This window comes from Oncorhynchus clarkii, chromosome 20, assembly GCF_045791955.1.
Source record: "Oncorhynchus clarkii lewisi isolate Uvic-CL-2024 chromosome 20, UVic_Ocla_1.0, whole genome shotgun sequence".
Taxonomy (NCBI): Eukaryota; Metazoa; Chordata; class Actinopteri; order Salmoniformes; family Salmonidae; genus Oncorhynchus; species Oncorhynchus clarkii.
Genome location: NC_092166.1, coordinates 24,973,159 through 24,987,896, shown reverse-complemented (window position 1 = coordinate 24,987,896; position 14,738 = coordinate 24,973,159). Strand labels below are relative to the sequence as shown.

The following is a 14,738-nucleotide window of genomic DNA, read 5'->3' as shown; positions in this document are numbered from 1 at the left end:
TGCTGCACAGCTATTTTCATGTTTCTCCAGAGATGTTCGATTGGGTTCAAGTTCAGGCCACTCAAGGACATTCTTAGACTTGTCCCGAAGCCACTCCTGCATTGTCTTGGCTCTGTACTTACGGTCGTTGTCCTATTGGAAGGTTAACCTTCACCCCAGTCTTAAGTCCTGAGTGCTCTGGAGCAGGATATCAAGATGCTGCCACTAGCATGCTTCACCGTAAGGATGGTGCCAGGGCAAAGAGTTCAATCTTGGTTTCATCAGACCAGAGAATCTTGTTTCTCATGGAGTCTTTAGGTCTAAGTGGGCTGTCATGTGCTTTTTACTGAGGGGCTTCCGTCTGGCCACTATACCATAAAGACCTGATTGTGGAGTGCTGCAGAGATTGTTGTCCTTCTAGAAGGTTCTACCCTCTCCCCACAGAGGAACTCTGGAGTTCTGTCAGTGACCATCGGGTTCTTGGTTACCTCTCTGACCAAGGCCTTTCTCCCCCGATTGCTCAGTTTGGCCGGGCGGACAGATTTAGGAAGAGCCTTGGTGGTTCCAAACTTCTTCCATCCATGAATGATGGAGGCCACTGTGTTATTGGGAACCTTCAATGCTGCAGAAATGTTTTGGTACCCTTCCCCAGATCTGTGCCTCAACACAATCCTGTCCCAGAGCTCTACGGACAATTCCTTTGACCTCATGGATTGGCTTTTGCACGGTCAACTGTGGGATCTTATATAGGCAGGTGTACCTGTCCAATCAATTTAATTTACCACAGGTGGACTCCAATCAAGTTGTCAAAACATCTCAAGGATGATCAATGGAAACAGGATGCACCTGAGCTCAATTTCGAGTCTGATAGCAAAGGGTCTGAATAATTATGTAAATACTGTATTGCTGTTTATTTTTTATAAATGTGCAAAACATACAGTAGAACAGTATGTACGTAAACACCCAAACTCATCACGCTCGAGACATTACACTGCCCTAGGGCTGGGCGATATGGGCTAAAAACTGTCTCTTTTTTTTTCCCGAACTAATGGGCGATTCACAGTATGCATCGGAATTTATTTTCTCTATATAAGCTTTGTTTCACAATTAAAAAGGTCAACACTGAATTTCAAACAGTCAGGAATAATCAAATTAATTCAGGGCTTGTAAAATGATACCTAAGCAAAATATATAAGTGTTCCACAACCACAAGACAACACCAATAATTGAATTATTTTATCAAAATAGTTTAACCTGTTTATTGCAATCACTGATATTGCGTTCAAGTTGCTGAAAATGCCCTTTGTTACAAATGTAACCAGAAACATGCATAATTGACATCCACTAATAATGACCAAATTCTGACAGCAGGCATTATAAAACATTAACACAATCTCTCGAGCACTAGCCCGCCTGCTAGTGAGTAGCCAGCTAATCGTTATATTTAAAGTCTAGCCAACTTGGATCTATTCACTAATGAGGTAGAACAGTGGAACTCTTCTGTCCGTCTCTGTTTGAACATAGCCTGTTCACTTTGTTGAGATGTTGAAATCAAGTGGCCTGCCTGGATAAGATGCTTATTTCTCAGAATGAGAACGAGAATTCCTTAAATAATTGTATTTTTATGCTCATTTCATATTTATAGAACACAGACTAGAGAGCTAGCACATATGTCTGTGGCTAAAATGCTGCTCGTAGAACCGTAATGCCATGTGACAGAAACAGTAAACATTTTCCACAGTCATGCTCCTTGATACTCTTGTCTTAGTAGGGTCTGCTCTGTTCTACATTTGGGAAGTTGAGACATAAAGAGTATTGTTACAAAAAAGGTTAAGTTCTCCACTATTAAAGTGAGTGGCAGGGGCTTGGTGTCTGTGTGCGAATCAGAAGGTGCACTGTGCACACAGCACAGGAGCCAAGGAGACAAAAAGACAAAACACTCAAAAACAGCAAAACAATGTAAACCTCAATTCTTGCAATACAAGCATTTCGAACATTGCGCTAAAACACGCATTCAAATTTAGAGTTCAAATAAAATAAAAAAGTAACCAAATAACAAGGCATATACAGGGGGCACCGGTACCGAGTCAAAGTGCAGGGGTTCAGGTTAGTCGAGGTAATTTATATTTGTAGGGAGGGGTAAAGTCACTATGCATAGATAACACTGCTGCTACTCACTGTTGATTAAAACAAAGGGGGGAGATCAATGTAAATAGTCCAGGTGGCTATTTACATTGCGCCACTCGGGACCAGTCTAAAGGCACTGCACCTCAGTGCTAGAGACGTCACTACAGACCCTGGTTCGATCCGGCCGCGATTGGGAGTCCCATAGGGCGGCGCACAATTGGCCCAGCATTATCCGAGTTAGGGTTTGGCCGGGATATGCCGTCATTGTAAAATAAGAATTTGTTCTTAACTGACTTGCCTAGTTAATAAAAGGTTAAATAATAAAAAATGTAAAAATACAATATGATTCATTGTTCAGCAGTCGTGGGCTTGGATGTAGAAGCTGTTAAGGAGCCTTTTGGACCGAGACTGGAGTAACAATTTTTTGGGACTTCCTCTGACACTGCCTAGTATACAAACTCATTAAAAAAAAGAAACGTCACTTTTTCAGGATCCGGTCTTTCAAAGATAATTCGTAAAAATCCAAATAACTTCACAGAGCTTCATTGTAAAGGGTTTAATTTCCCATGCTTGTTCAATGAACCATAAACAATTAATGAACATGCACCTGTGGAACGGTCGTTAAGACACTAACATCTTACAGATGGTAGGCAATTAAGGTCACAGTTATGAAAACTTAGGACACTAAAGAGGCCTTACTACTGACTCTGAAAAACACCAAAAGAAAGATGCCCAGGGTCCCTGCTCATCTGCGTGAATGTGCCTTAGGCATGCTGCAAGGAGGCATGAGGACTGCAGATGTGACCAGGGCAATACATTGCAATGTCCGTACTGTGAGACGACTAAGACAGCGCTACAGGGAGACAAGACAGACGGACGCAGTGGCAGACCACGTGTAAAACCAGCACAGAACCAGTACATTTTTACCATCACACCTTGGGGACAGGTACGGGATGGTAACAACAACTGCCCGAGTTACACCAGGAACGCACAATCCCTCCATCAGTGCTCAGACTAACCGCAATAGGCTGAGAGAGGCTGGACCGAGGGCTTGTAAGGCTGTTGTAAGGCAGATCCTCAACAGACGTCACAGGCAACAACGTCGCCAATAGGCACAAACCCACCGTCGCTGGACTAGACAGGACTGGCAAAAAGTGCTCTTTACTGCCGAGTCACGGTTTTGTCTCACCAGGAGTGATGGTCTGACTTGCATTTATCATCGAAGAAATTAGCATTACGCCGAGGCCTGTACTCTGAAGCGGGATCGATTTGGAGGGGGAGTGTCCGTCATGGTCTGGGGCGGTGTTGCACAGCATCATCGGACTGAGCTTGTTGTCAATGCAGGCAATCTCAACAATATGGGTTATAGGGAAGACATCCTCCTCCCTCATGTGGTACCCTTCCTGCAGGCTCATCCTGACATGACCCTCCAGCATGACAATGCCACCAGCCATACTGCTCATTCTGTGCATGATTTCCTGCAAGACATGAATGTTAGTGTTCTGCCATGGCCAGCAAAGAGCCCGGATCTCAATCCAATTGAGCACGTCTGGGACCTGTTGGATCGGAGGGTAAGGGCTTGGGCTATTCCCCCCAGAAATGTCCAGGAACTTGCAGGTGCCTTGGTGGAAGAGTTGGGTAACATCTCACAGCAAGAACTGGCAAATCTGGTGCAGTCCATGAAGAGATGCACTGCAGTACTTAATGCAGCTAGGGCCACACCAGATACTGACTGTTATTTTGATTTTGACCCCCCCCCCCCCCCCTTTGTTCAGGAACATATTATTCAATTTCTGTAAGTCACATGTCTGTGGAACTTGTTCAGTTTATGTCTCAGTTGTTGAATCTTTTGCTGAGTTTAGGTCCTGATGGCAGGAAGCTTGGCCCCAGTGATGTACTGGGCCGTACACAATACCCTCGGTCATGCCTTGCGGTCGGCTGCTGAGCAGTTGCCATACCAGGTGGTGATGCAACCAGCCAGGATGCTCTTGATGGTGCAGCTGTAGAACTTTGAGGATCTGGGGACCCATGCCAAATATTTTCAGTCTCCTGGGGGGAAAAAGGTGTTGTCGTGCCCTCTTCATAACTGTCTCTGTGTTTGGATCATGATAGTTTGTTGGTGATGTGGACACCAAAGAACTTGAAACTCTTGACCCGCTCCACTACAGCCCCATAAATGAGAATGGGGGCCTGTTTGGCCCTCCCTTTCCTGTAGTCTGACCTCCTCCCTATAGTCGGTCTCATCGTTGTCAGTGATCAGGCCAACCACTTGTGTCGTCAGCAAACTTAATGGTGGTGTTGGAGTCATGCTTAGCCACACAGTCGTGGGTGAACAGGGAGTACAGGAGGGGACTAAGCACACACCCCTGAGGGGCCGCAGTGTTGAGGATAAGCGTGGCAGATGTGTTGTTGCCTACCTTTACCACCCGGGGGCAGCCCATCAGGAAGTCCAGGATCAGTTACAGAGGGAGGTGTTTGTCCCAGGGTCCTTCAATTAGTTATGAGCTTTGTGGGCACTATGGTGTTGAACGCTGAGCTGTAGTCAATGAACAGCATTCTCGCATAGGTTTTCCTTTTGTCCAGGTTGGAAAGGGCAGTGTGGAGTGCGATTGAGATTGTGTCATCTGTGGATCTGTTGGGGCGTTATGCGAATTGGAGTGGGTCTAGGGTTTCTGGGATGATGGTGTTGATGTGAGCCAAGACCAGCCTTTCAAAGCACTTAATGGCTACCAACGTGAGTGCTACGGGGCGGTAGTCATTTAGGGGAAAGTGGAAAGGTCGTACAACTGAATGCCGCCTGAATCGTACAACTGAATGCCTCATTTAACCCAACGATGTTCGAGGGGCTGCCTTAATCGACATCCACGTCTTCGGCGCCCGGGGAACAGTGAACCTTGCTCAGGGGCAGAACGAGAGATATTTACCTTGTCAACTTGGGGATTCGATCCAGTAAGCGAAACGCTCAAACCACTAGGTTACCTTCCCTTTCTTGGGCACAGGGACTTTGGTGGTCTGCTTGTAACATGTTGGTATTACAGACTCAGACAGTGAGAGGTTGAAAATGTCAATGTAGACACTTGCCAGTTGGTCCACGAATGCTCTGAGTACACGTCCTGGTAATCCGTCGGGCCCTGCAGCCTTTTGAATGTTTACCTGTTTAAAAAGGTCTTTCTCACATCGACTATGGAGAGCGTGATCAAACAGTCGTCTGGAACAGCTGGTGCTCTCATTTATGCTTCAGTGTTGCTTGCCTGAAAGCGAGCATATGCTGCACGGTACACCGTTACCACAGTAATATCACGGTACCAAAACGTCATGACACTTATTATACCAACATTTTAGAATACCGTTGTACCGTTTCACATGATACTACTACCTCATTTCAGCCCTACTGATCTAAATAACCTGCTGGTGCATGTTATAAAATGTTTATCAAGTCAGTTTTGTTTATAAATGCAGTTGAATTGAAGCAAGAGCCACTAGTCTCTTGTATGCGCAGGTCCAGTAATATCCACTTCACTTTCATGCGTATGTGTGTGGCAGCTGTAATCAGCCAGCCACATCCCCTAACAGCTCTCACCTGCTTCTCTTCATCCCGCTCTTCATGCGCATCTATTCCTGTGTCAGTTTTATACTTTAGCTGTGATGCAAACCCTAATGAGTCTTCTGTTGTAACAAATGTACACTATTAACATTGGAGCAGCACGCAGAGCAAGCAATGTTGATACATTATATCATTTAATCGCCTGTTATAGCCAAGAGCACAGTCCATTCAGAGTATACTTTGCAAGTTCACCATCATGCAGCCTCTGAGTGTCAGAGGGGAAAAGGAGCACCGCTTCACAACAGGCATACTTGCAGTTTTTACAGCAAAGAAAACTGTCTCTAGCCTAAACGTTTTTTTTTTTTTTATCACCCATATTACCAGATGCCTTTTTTTTCTTTCTATGGGGATTCACACGCATTTCATATAATTTCACAAACCATGTTGCTGGCCGTTTCAAACTAATCTCAGGTTGCTAACGTTGTTCAGTCATGTTTCCTAGCTAGCTAACAACCTGGTAACTTGATAGTAGGTTTAGGCAAATTTGATTGGCACAGGAAGAAAGGAAAAGGGTCTACTACTCATGAGATGTGCATCAAAAGGTAGGATTCATATAGTTCTTAACTAATAAAAAAAATCTATTTCATTCTGGTGCTCCTTAAATTCTGTTTGGTGTCTAATGTTTTAAAAGTTGGGAGCAGTGTGTGTGTGTAAGTTTGTGGGAGAGAGAGTGGGGTGTGTGTGTTTACGAGAGAGAGGGAGACAGTGTGTGTGTCTGTGTTAACTGATGAGTAAAGGTTTCATGCAGTGTTTTCTCCTTACTGACACAATGACATGTATATTCCTTACTCCCATTCCTCAGGCCAAATCACAGGTAGGTCTTTGCAAATATGAGCAAATCAGCCAGTCTATTCTGTATTCTATTATACACTGAACAGTGTGAAGTTAAATTCAATATGTTGTATTGAGTAGAATTGTGAATTTCAGTGACAGGTTTTTGCGAAGCATATGCGCAGAACAATTCGAAATGGGGAACATGCGTGCGGGGCGAACAGGACGCTAGGCCACTGATTTTTTTAACAACTCGGTATCGTAATACTTGGCCTAGTACTGCATCTTTAGTAAAATGTTGGTATCGTGACAACACTAACAACTAATTCATTCTAAATAAATCGCCCAGCCCTACGCTGGCCATCTGGCTTCGTAATGTGATGGGAGTTTAATTGAAAAATATAACATTTTCCAGTGACCATCAATGAACTCATTCAGTTCATTGAAACATTACAGTATGATTGACTAGTTTTATTAGGCGTTAACGATGTGCATCTGTCCCTTCCACGACGATTCGATGCGTATCTAGATACAAGGGCTCCGATGCGATACAGGAACGATACGTTTTAGTTTGAAACGATTCGGTGCGATTCAGTTGATTAGAATAAAGAATCTATAAGATTTGATATGCTAACATTTGTTGCATACACATTAATTTTTCATTTTAACCTCTTAATAAGGAAAGTTTGCTGATGACACTTTTTTCAATTTCCGCCTAAAATGACATACCCAAATCTAACTGCCTGTAGCTCAGGAACTGAATCAAGTATATGCATATTTTTGATAACATTTGAAAGGAAACACTGAAGTTTGTGGAACTGTGAAATGAATGTAGATGAATATAACACATTAGATCTGGTAAAAGATAATACAAAGAAAAAAACCTGCGTTTTAATTTATTATTTTTTCCCCCATCATCTTTGAAATGCAAGATACAGGCCATTATATCACAGTCTATGTGCAATTTAGATTTTTGTGTGCAGTGTATGTTCAAAGTTTTAGACTGATCCAATGAACCATTGCATTACTGTTCACAATGTTGTATCAAGTCTGCGCAAATGTGCCAAATTGGTAAACTGATACATTTTCAAGTACACAACTATAGAGAAGATACAAAAATGATATGTTAATTATGGATAATTAGCTTCCCTACAGAAAATACACTAACCTTCACACATCTGACACAGAAGGGGTTCAAACTGTCGAACCCAGTTCCTACATTTGAATGTAAAAATGTATTTTATCAAACAAAACGATGCTACATTTTATCTCCGGGACCCTCAGGGTGCCAAATCAGAGCGCGATTACTGAATAGAAGTACATTATTTACCTTCAGAGGTGAATGTATCAAACCAGTTGCCATGATAAACGTTTTCATTGTTGTGCACTCTCCTCAAACAATAGCATGGTATTTTTCACTAATAGCTACTGTAAATTGGACAGTGCAGTTAGATTAACAAGAATTTAAGCTTTCTGCCCATAAAAATACATATCTATGCCCTGGGAAATGTTCTTGTTACTTACAACATCATGCTAATCACATTAGCGCACATTAGCTCAACAGGACATCGATCTCAAATTAAAATCTGCTGCTGAGGCGCTTTGAGCTGGATCTGTCTGAGCTGACTTCTCTATGTGTGTATATATGTGTAAATTATGTATACAGTATGTCTTGTGTATGTAGGCACCTGAGCTGAGCCATAAGGGAATTTGGTCATCAACCAGCCCATCAGTTAGTTTGCTTTTCTTTTTTACTAACTTTTTTTTATTTGAATGCTGAAGGTGATGCATAGATGAGCCAGATCAGGAACAGGCCTACTTCTCATTGGTCAGCGCACGAATCTGTGCACAGCGAGCATTTTGACTAGGCTACTGATATTGTCTGGGGTTGTTTGGTAGGCAAAATTACTTGTAGATCAATGACTGTCAACCTAATTACATGCTTAGTTAGACAAGGAGGATGCAGTTGTCACAAAAGATTAAAGGTATTTTCGGAAGGTAGAAAGTAATTTGATCAACAACAACAAAAATAGTAAACCAGTGATTCATAACTTTTGTACCGATTTTCTGACAAATGCATGCTACATTTGGATCTGTTTGGAATCCTCCAGACCGATGAACTCATATCTTAAACATTTGAACCGGGACTGACGCGGTGAATCATTACTTCCCTATTAGGAGTGCCATCAAAAGGAAAACAGAACTTTTGTTTAAATCGACCAGAAGGCAGAACACTAGACAGTGTTAAACTACACATTTTACAGTGTCCAGCCTTTACACAGTGTAATGGAGAAATGAAACTGGATAAAATAGCCTAAGCTAACCCTAACCCATCTCTATATTTACCAGAGACTGAGCATAACAGACAACCCAAAGCCTACAGGAAGAAAGCAGAGTCCTCTATCCAATTTCCGCTATCCATCAGAGAGCCATATAATGCTCTGTAAATGTCTGCTAAACAAGTTAAGTCCTGGGCTTTAATGAAGTACAGATCACAGGAGTGGAGAGGGGGGTCTGTCTAATAGAGCCTTTATAGGCTAGGGCTCCTTAGAGAAAAACAACCCATTCACTAGTGGCACACCAACTGTGGATAATAACTACACTGGATGCATCACTACAGTATGTTTCATCTGCTCTAGCGACACAGCAGTTAAACACTCCAATATCAGTGATTGGTCAAAATGATTCATGATAAAATGGGTTTTACTAGGTTTAAAAATCCAGATAGCTGAAAGAGCTGCAAAATCTGGACCCCTACAAATCAGCCGGGCTAGACAATCTGGACCCTCTCTTTCTAAAAATATCTGCCGAAATTGTTGCAACCCCTATTACTAGCCTGTTCAACCTCTCTTTCCTATCGTCTGAGATTCCCAAAGATTGGAAATCTGCCGCGGTCATCCCCCTCTTCAAAGGGGGTGACACTCTAGACCCAAACTGCTTCAGACCTATATCTATCCTACCCTGTCTTTCTAAGGTCTTCGAAAGCCAAGTTAACAAACAGATTACTGACCATTTCGAATCCCACCATACCTTCTCTGCTATGCAATCTGGTTTCAGAGCTGGTCATGGGTGCACCTCAGCCACGCTCAAGGTTCTAAACGACATCATTACCGCAATCGATAAGCGACATTACTGTGCAGCCGTATTCATCGACCTGGCCAAGGCTTTCGACTGTCAATCACAACATTCTTATTGGCAGACTCGACAGCCTTGGTTTCTCAAATGATTGCCTCGCCTGGTTTACCAACTACTTCTCTGATAGAGTTCAGTGTGTCAAATCGGAGGGACTGTTGTCCGGTCCTCTGACAGTCTATGGGTGTGCCACAGGGTTCAATTCTCGGGCCGACTCTCTTTTCTGTATTCATCAATGATGTTGCTCTTGCTGCTGGTGATTCTCTGATCCACCTCTACGCAGACAACACCATTCTGTATACTTCTGGCCCCTTCTTGGACACTGTGTTAACTAACCTCCAGACGCGCTTCAATGCCATACAACTCTCCTTCCGTGGCCTCCAACTGCTCTTAAACACAAATAAAACTAAATGCATGCTATTCAATCGATCACTGCCCGCACCTGCCCGCCCGTCCAGCATCACTACTCTGGACGGCTCTGACTTAGAATACGTGGACAACTACAAATACCTGGGTGTCTGGTTAGACTGTAAATTCTCCTTCCAGACTCACATTAAGCATCTCCAATCCAAAATTAAATCTAGAATCGGCTTCCTATATCGCAAAAAAGCATCCTTCACTCATGCTGCCAAACATACCCTCGTAAAACTGACCATCCTACCGATCCTCGACTTCGGTGATGTCATCTATGAAATAGCCTCCAACACTCTACTCAACAAACTGGATGCAGTCTATCACAGTGCCATCCGTTTTGTCACCAAAGCCCCATACACTACCCACCATTGCGACCTGTACGCTCTCGTTGGTTGGCCCTCACTTCATACTCGTTGCCAAATCCACTGGCTACAGGTTATCTACAAGTCTCTGCTAGGTAAAGCCCCGCCTTAGCTCACTGGTCACCATAGCAGCACCCACTCGTAGCACGCGCTCCAGCAGATGGACAACTGGTCACCCCCAAAGCCAATTCCTGCTTTGGTCGTCTTTCCTTCCAGTTCTCTGCGGCCCATGACTGGAACGAATTGCAAAAATCTCTGAAGCTGGAGACTCACATCTCCCTCACTAGCTTTAAGCACCAGCTGTCAGAGCAGCTTACAGATCACTGCACCTGTACATAGCCCATCTGTAAACAGCCCATCTATCTACCTACCTCATTCCCATACTGGTATTTATTTTGCTCCTTTGCACCCCAGTATCTCTACCTGCACATTCATCTTCTGCCAATCTACCATTCCAGTGTTTAATTGCTATATTGTAATTACTTCGCCACCATGACCTATTTATTTCCTTAACTTACCTCATTTGCACTCACTGTAAATATACTTTTTGTTTTCTTTTGTTCTACTGTATTATTGACTGTATGTTTTGTTGATTCCATGTGTAACTCTGTGTTGCTGTATGTGTCGAATTGCTACGCTTTATCTTGGCCAGGTCGCAGTTGCAAATGAGAACTTGTTCTCAACTAGCCTACATGGTTAAATAAAGGTGAAATAAAAAAAATTACAAAAATTGACATACACTAGGCTTAAGTGAGGTTGATGGAACAGGCTGACCTTAACTGGGTTGAGAACTAAGCTTAGGTTGGGCCTACTCCTATTGTGTCAAAATCTAAATTAGTGGAATATTTGTAAGGGAGCATATTTTGAAGCTGGCATCTTTTCTTCTAGCCATGGTAGCCAAAATAATGGGCAACTGGGCATTTTTATTTATGACCCTAAGCATGATGGGATGATAATTGCTTAATTAACTCAGGAACATCTGCTTTCAACATACTTTGTATCCCCATAATTTACTCAAGTGTTTCCCTTATTTTGGCAGTTACCTGTAGCTTAACCTACATCTAATTGATCATCTCCGGGACCCCAATTTCCATGAGAAGAACTTTGGGTCACCCAAAAACAACCTTTAAGGTGGTCAAATGTTGGAATTTTGGGCATGAATTTGAGTGGGGCTTATGTACCTTGCACAAAGAGGGTCTGGTCAGTCTCTCCTCTTCATCGAATGGACCTTTCCAACGTGACGCCATCATTTCACTTCACACAAGAGGTGACAATCCTTTAGTGCACACATCGAAAGCTATAGATCCCAGCAAATAGACAGCAGTCGAGTTCTCCAAGCAACGTTAGGGTTCGTCTCTCCAGTTCACACCGTAATCCATGTTCCCGTATCTGGTCCAAATTGTTGAGCTGAATGTGAAACAAGTTGATTTGAACGAATTGCATTAGTGACTGATATATTGAAATACACAACACAATTTATATTCCAATATTCCAATAACATTGATAAGCATAGTTGAAATTTGAAAATGATAACTAAAGGTTAGCGCAAAAAAATTGCTTGCTATTACCTTTCTAATAATATTTACCAAAACTACCGTATGAATGATCAGCTAGGTTATTACCAGCAAGCCAAGCAACAAGTAAGTAGGCAGGAGGCAAAGCCGATCGATGCGACTCGCTCGCGGACTAACGTTAGTAACTAACTCGTGAGGCAAAACTTGCCACCCTGTTTTTCTTGTGTTCGGACCGAGAGAGCTAACGGAGACGTCTTTCACTGGTCACCGTACTATAAGTTCTGTTATTTTCTTTTCTGATAAAGTAAAACAGGTCCAGTGGAGAAAACACAGGCATGGTCGCCGATTCTTTTCCTGCCCTGGCTAAACTCCGTTAAATGAAGTTGGATCCGATCAATACAAAGAAGCCAACGTTTTCCTCAACAACAAACAACTTAGTTGTGGGGTGGGAGGATGTTAAAATTACAGATGACACGATACAGCAAGAGTTTTCAGAAGTGTAGTTAGGTAGCTACATCTAACACTACAAAACAAACGCGTGGAACCTGTTTAGCTAGCTGGCTATTCTTCTGAAGTTTGTAGTTGGCATTAAAAACAATATCCGTACAATGTGACAAAGTTAGCTAACGTTCGTAGGTAGCCAGCTAACGTTAGCATACTATTTAATGGGCTAAAGTAAACCTACCTGTTGTTAAAAACGACGTTACAGACTGTGTTGAAACGTATTTATTTCCCATAAAAATCACTCAAATAAAATTATGGCCCCGTGTCAGTTTCAGTCATATTTCCATATCCCAACGAAATACAGTCACAGATGTATCCCATCCGAACTCCAGGGAGACACGCGGCTGCTGGAAGTTGGAATTTTGTTCAAGCCTTCCAGAATGCCAAAGACCATCCTCTTTTCGCCAGCGCCACTCCCGGCAAGACTTCTTCTTTGGTATTATGACAGTCCGCAAACAAATGTTATAGGGGCATGCCGCCGACTACTGTATTGGCTGTGTATCAGCCTATTATTCTGTAGTATGGCTTCATCACACTGTAAAATACATGGATTTTATTGATGTATTGCCCTACCAACTAACCCTGCACCCATTAAAACCTCACCACTATTCCGCTACTTTTGCCCCATCTGATCCTACTCCAGGCCAGCAGACTGGGAGGATGGGACACTATAATTCAAAACATCTTGTAACTCTTCAGCAGTAAAATCTTGTACACCCAAGCAGTGGCGGTTCTAGCTTGTATGGCTCCCTGGGCGAACCCCCCATTTCAGCGTCCCCCGCCAACACAAAAAAATAAAACATTATTCAGACATTTGGAACGACACAAATACATAATCATAACATTTAAAACTATATACATACAAAATATTTACAAAAATAAGACTCATAAATATAAAAAATAAGTAACAAAGACAAATAGAAATACATTTGTGTTGATTTGGCACTCGAGCATCAATACATTATACCCATCCCCCAACACTGTCAACCAAGAGTCAAGACTAAACCAATTCACCTTGGTGGTGTGCGGAATGGTTTTATATTGTTATTAACGATTTTGCACAAACCAGAAAAAAATGCAACGATATGTCTGCGAAACTATATATTCATGATTTTGCACAAACCAGAAAAAAATGCAACAATATGCCTGTGAAACTATATATTCACAGTATTATGAATGAATTGTGGTGTATTTGGTAGCATTACATAGTGTGACTGATTTGACTAATTGCATTAGTACTGTACAAAGTTAGAGGTGCGCTATTTGATCGATTCCCCCGCTCCCCCTACCTCGGGCTTCCAGTGGGGAGACCTGAGGTCAACCTACCTCCGCCCCCCTCTACATCTCATACTTCTGAGTGGGAGACCTTCCCAGAGAGTAGCCTGACTAGCTCACAAACTAAAATCAGGGTGCCCACTCCGACAAGGTTAATTGACCCACGGTCCCACACGGTGACATGATATCATTGACGTGACGTGCAAATGAGCGATAGAGAACCGATTGCGCAAATCAAATTGTATTGGTCACATACACATGGTTAACAGATGTTAATGTGAGTGTAGCGAAATACTGTGCTTCAAGTTCCGACAGTGCAGTAATATCTAACAAGTAATCTAACAATTCCCCAACAACTACCTTATACACACAAATCTAAAGGTGTGAATGAAAATATGTACATATAAGTATGTGGATGAGCGACGGCCCAGCGGCATAGGCAAGGTGCAGTAGATGGTATAAAATACAGTACATTGCGAAAGTATTCGGCCCCCTTGAACTTTGCGACCTTTTGCCACATTTCAGGCTTCAAACATAAAGATATAAAACTGTATTTTTTTTGTGAAGAATCAACAACAAGTGGGACACAATCATGAAGTGGAACGATATTTATTGGATATTTCAAACTTTTTTAACAAATCAAAAACTGAAAAATTGGGCGTGCAAAACTATTCAGCCCCCTTAAGTTAATACTTTGTAGCGCCACCTTTTGCTGCGATTACAGCTGTAAGTCGCTTGGGGTATGTCTCTATCAGTTTTGCACATCGAGAGACTGACATTTTTTCCCATTCCTCCTTGCAAAACAGCTCGAGCTCAGTGAGGTTGGATGGAGAGCATTTGTGAACAGCAGTTTTCAGTTCTTTCCACAGATTCTCGATTGGATTCAGGTCTGGACTTTGACTTGGCCATTCTAACACATGGATATGTTTATTTTTTAACCATTCCATTGTAGATTTTGCTTTATGTTTTGGATCATTGTCTTGTTGGAAGACAAATCTCCGTCCCAGTCTCAGGTCTTTTGCAGACTCCATCAGGTTTTCTTCCAGAATGGTCCTG

At 42.6% G+C, this 14,738-nt stretch overlaps 1 protein-coding gene across 2 annotated transcripts in view; it reads right to left on the bottom strand.

The window, feature by feature from the left end:
• LOC139376122 (rho GTPase-activating protein 21-like) overlaps window positions 1-12,786 on the bottom strand; it is an 83,597-nt gene extending 70,811 nt beyond the window's left edge. For both annotated transcript variants that reach the window (XM_071118328.1, XM_071118329.1), the window contains exons 1-2: window positions 12,589-12,786; window positions 11,571-11,796 (exon numbers count right to left, since the gene is read on the bottom strand). In XM_071118328.1, coding sequence (XP_070974429.1) covers window positions 11,571-11,639 — 69 coding nt within the window. In that variant the 5' untranslated portion in view covers window positions 11,640-11,796; window positions 12,589-12,786. The remainder of the gene's footprint in view (window positions 1-11,570; window positions 11,797-12,588) is intronic.
• Between the last annotated feature and the right edge of the window lie 1,952 nt (window positions 12,787-14,738).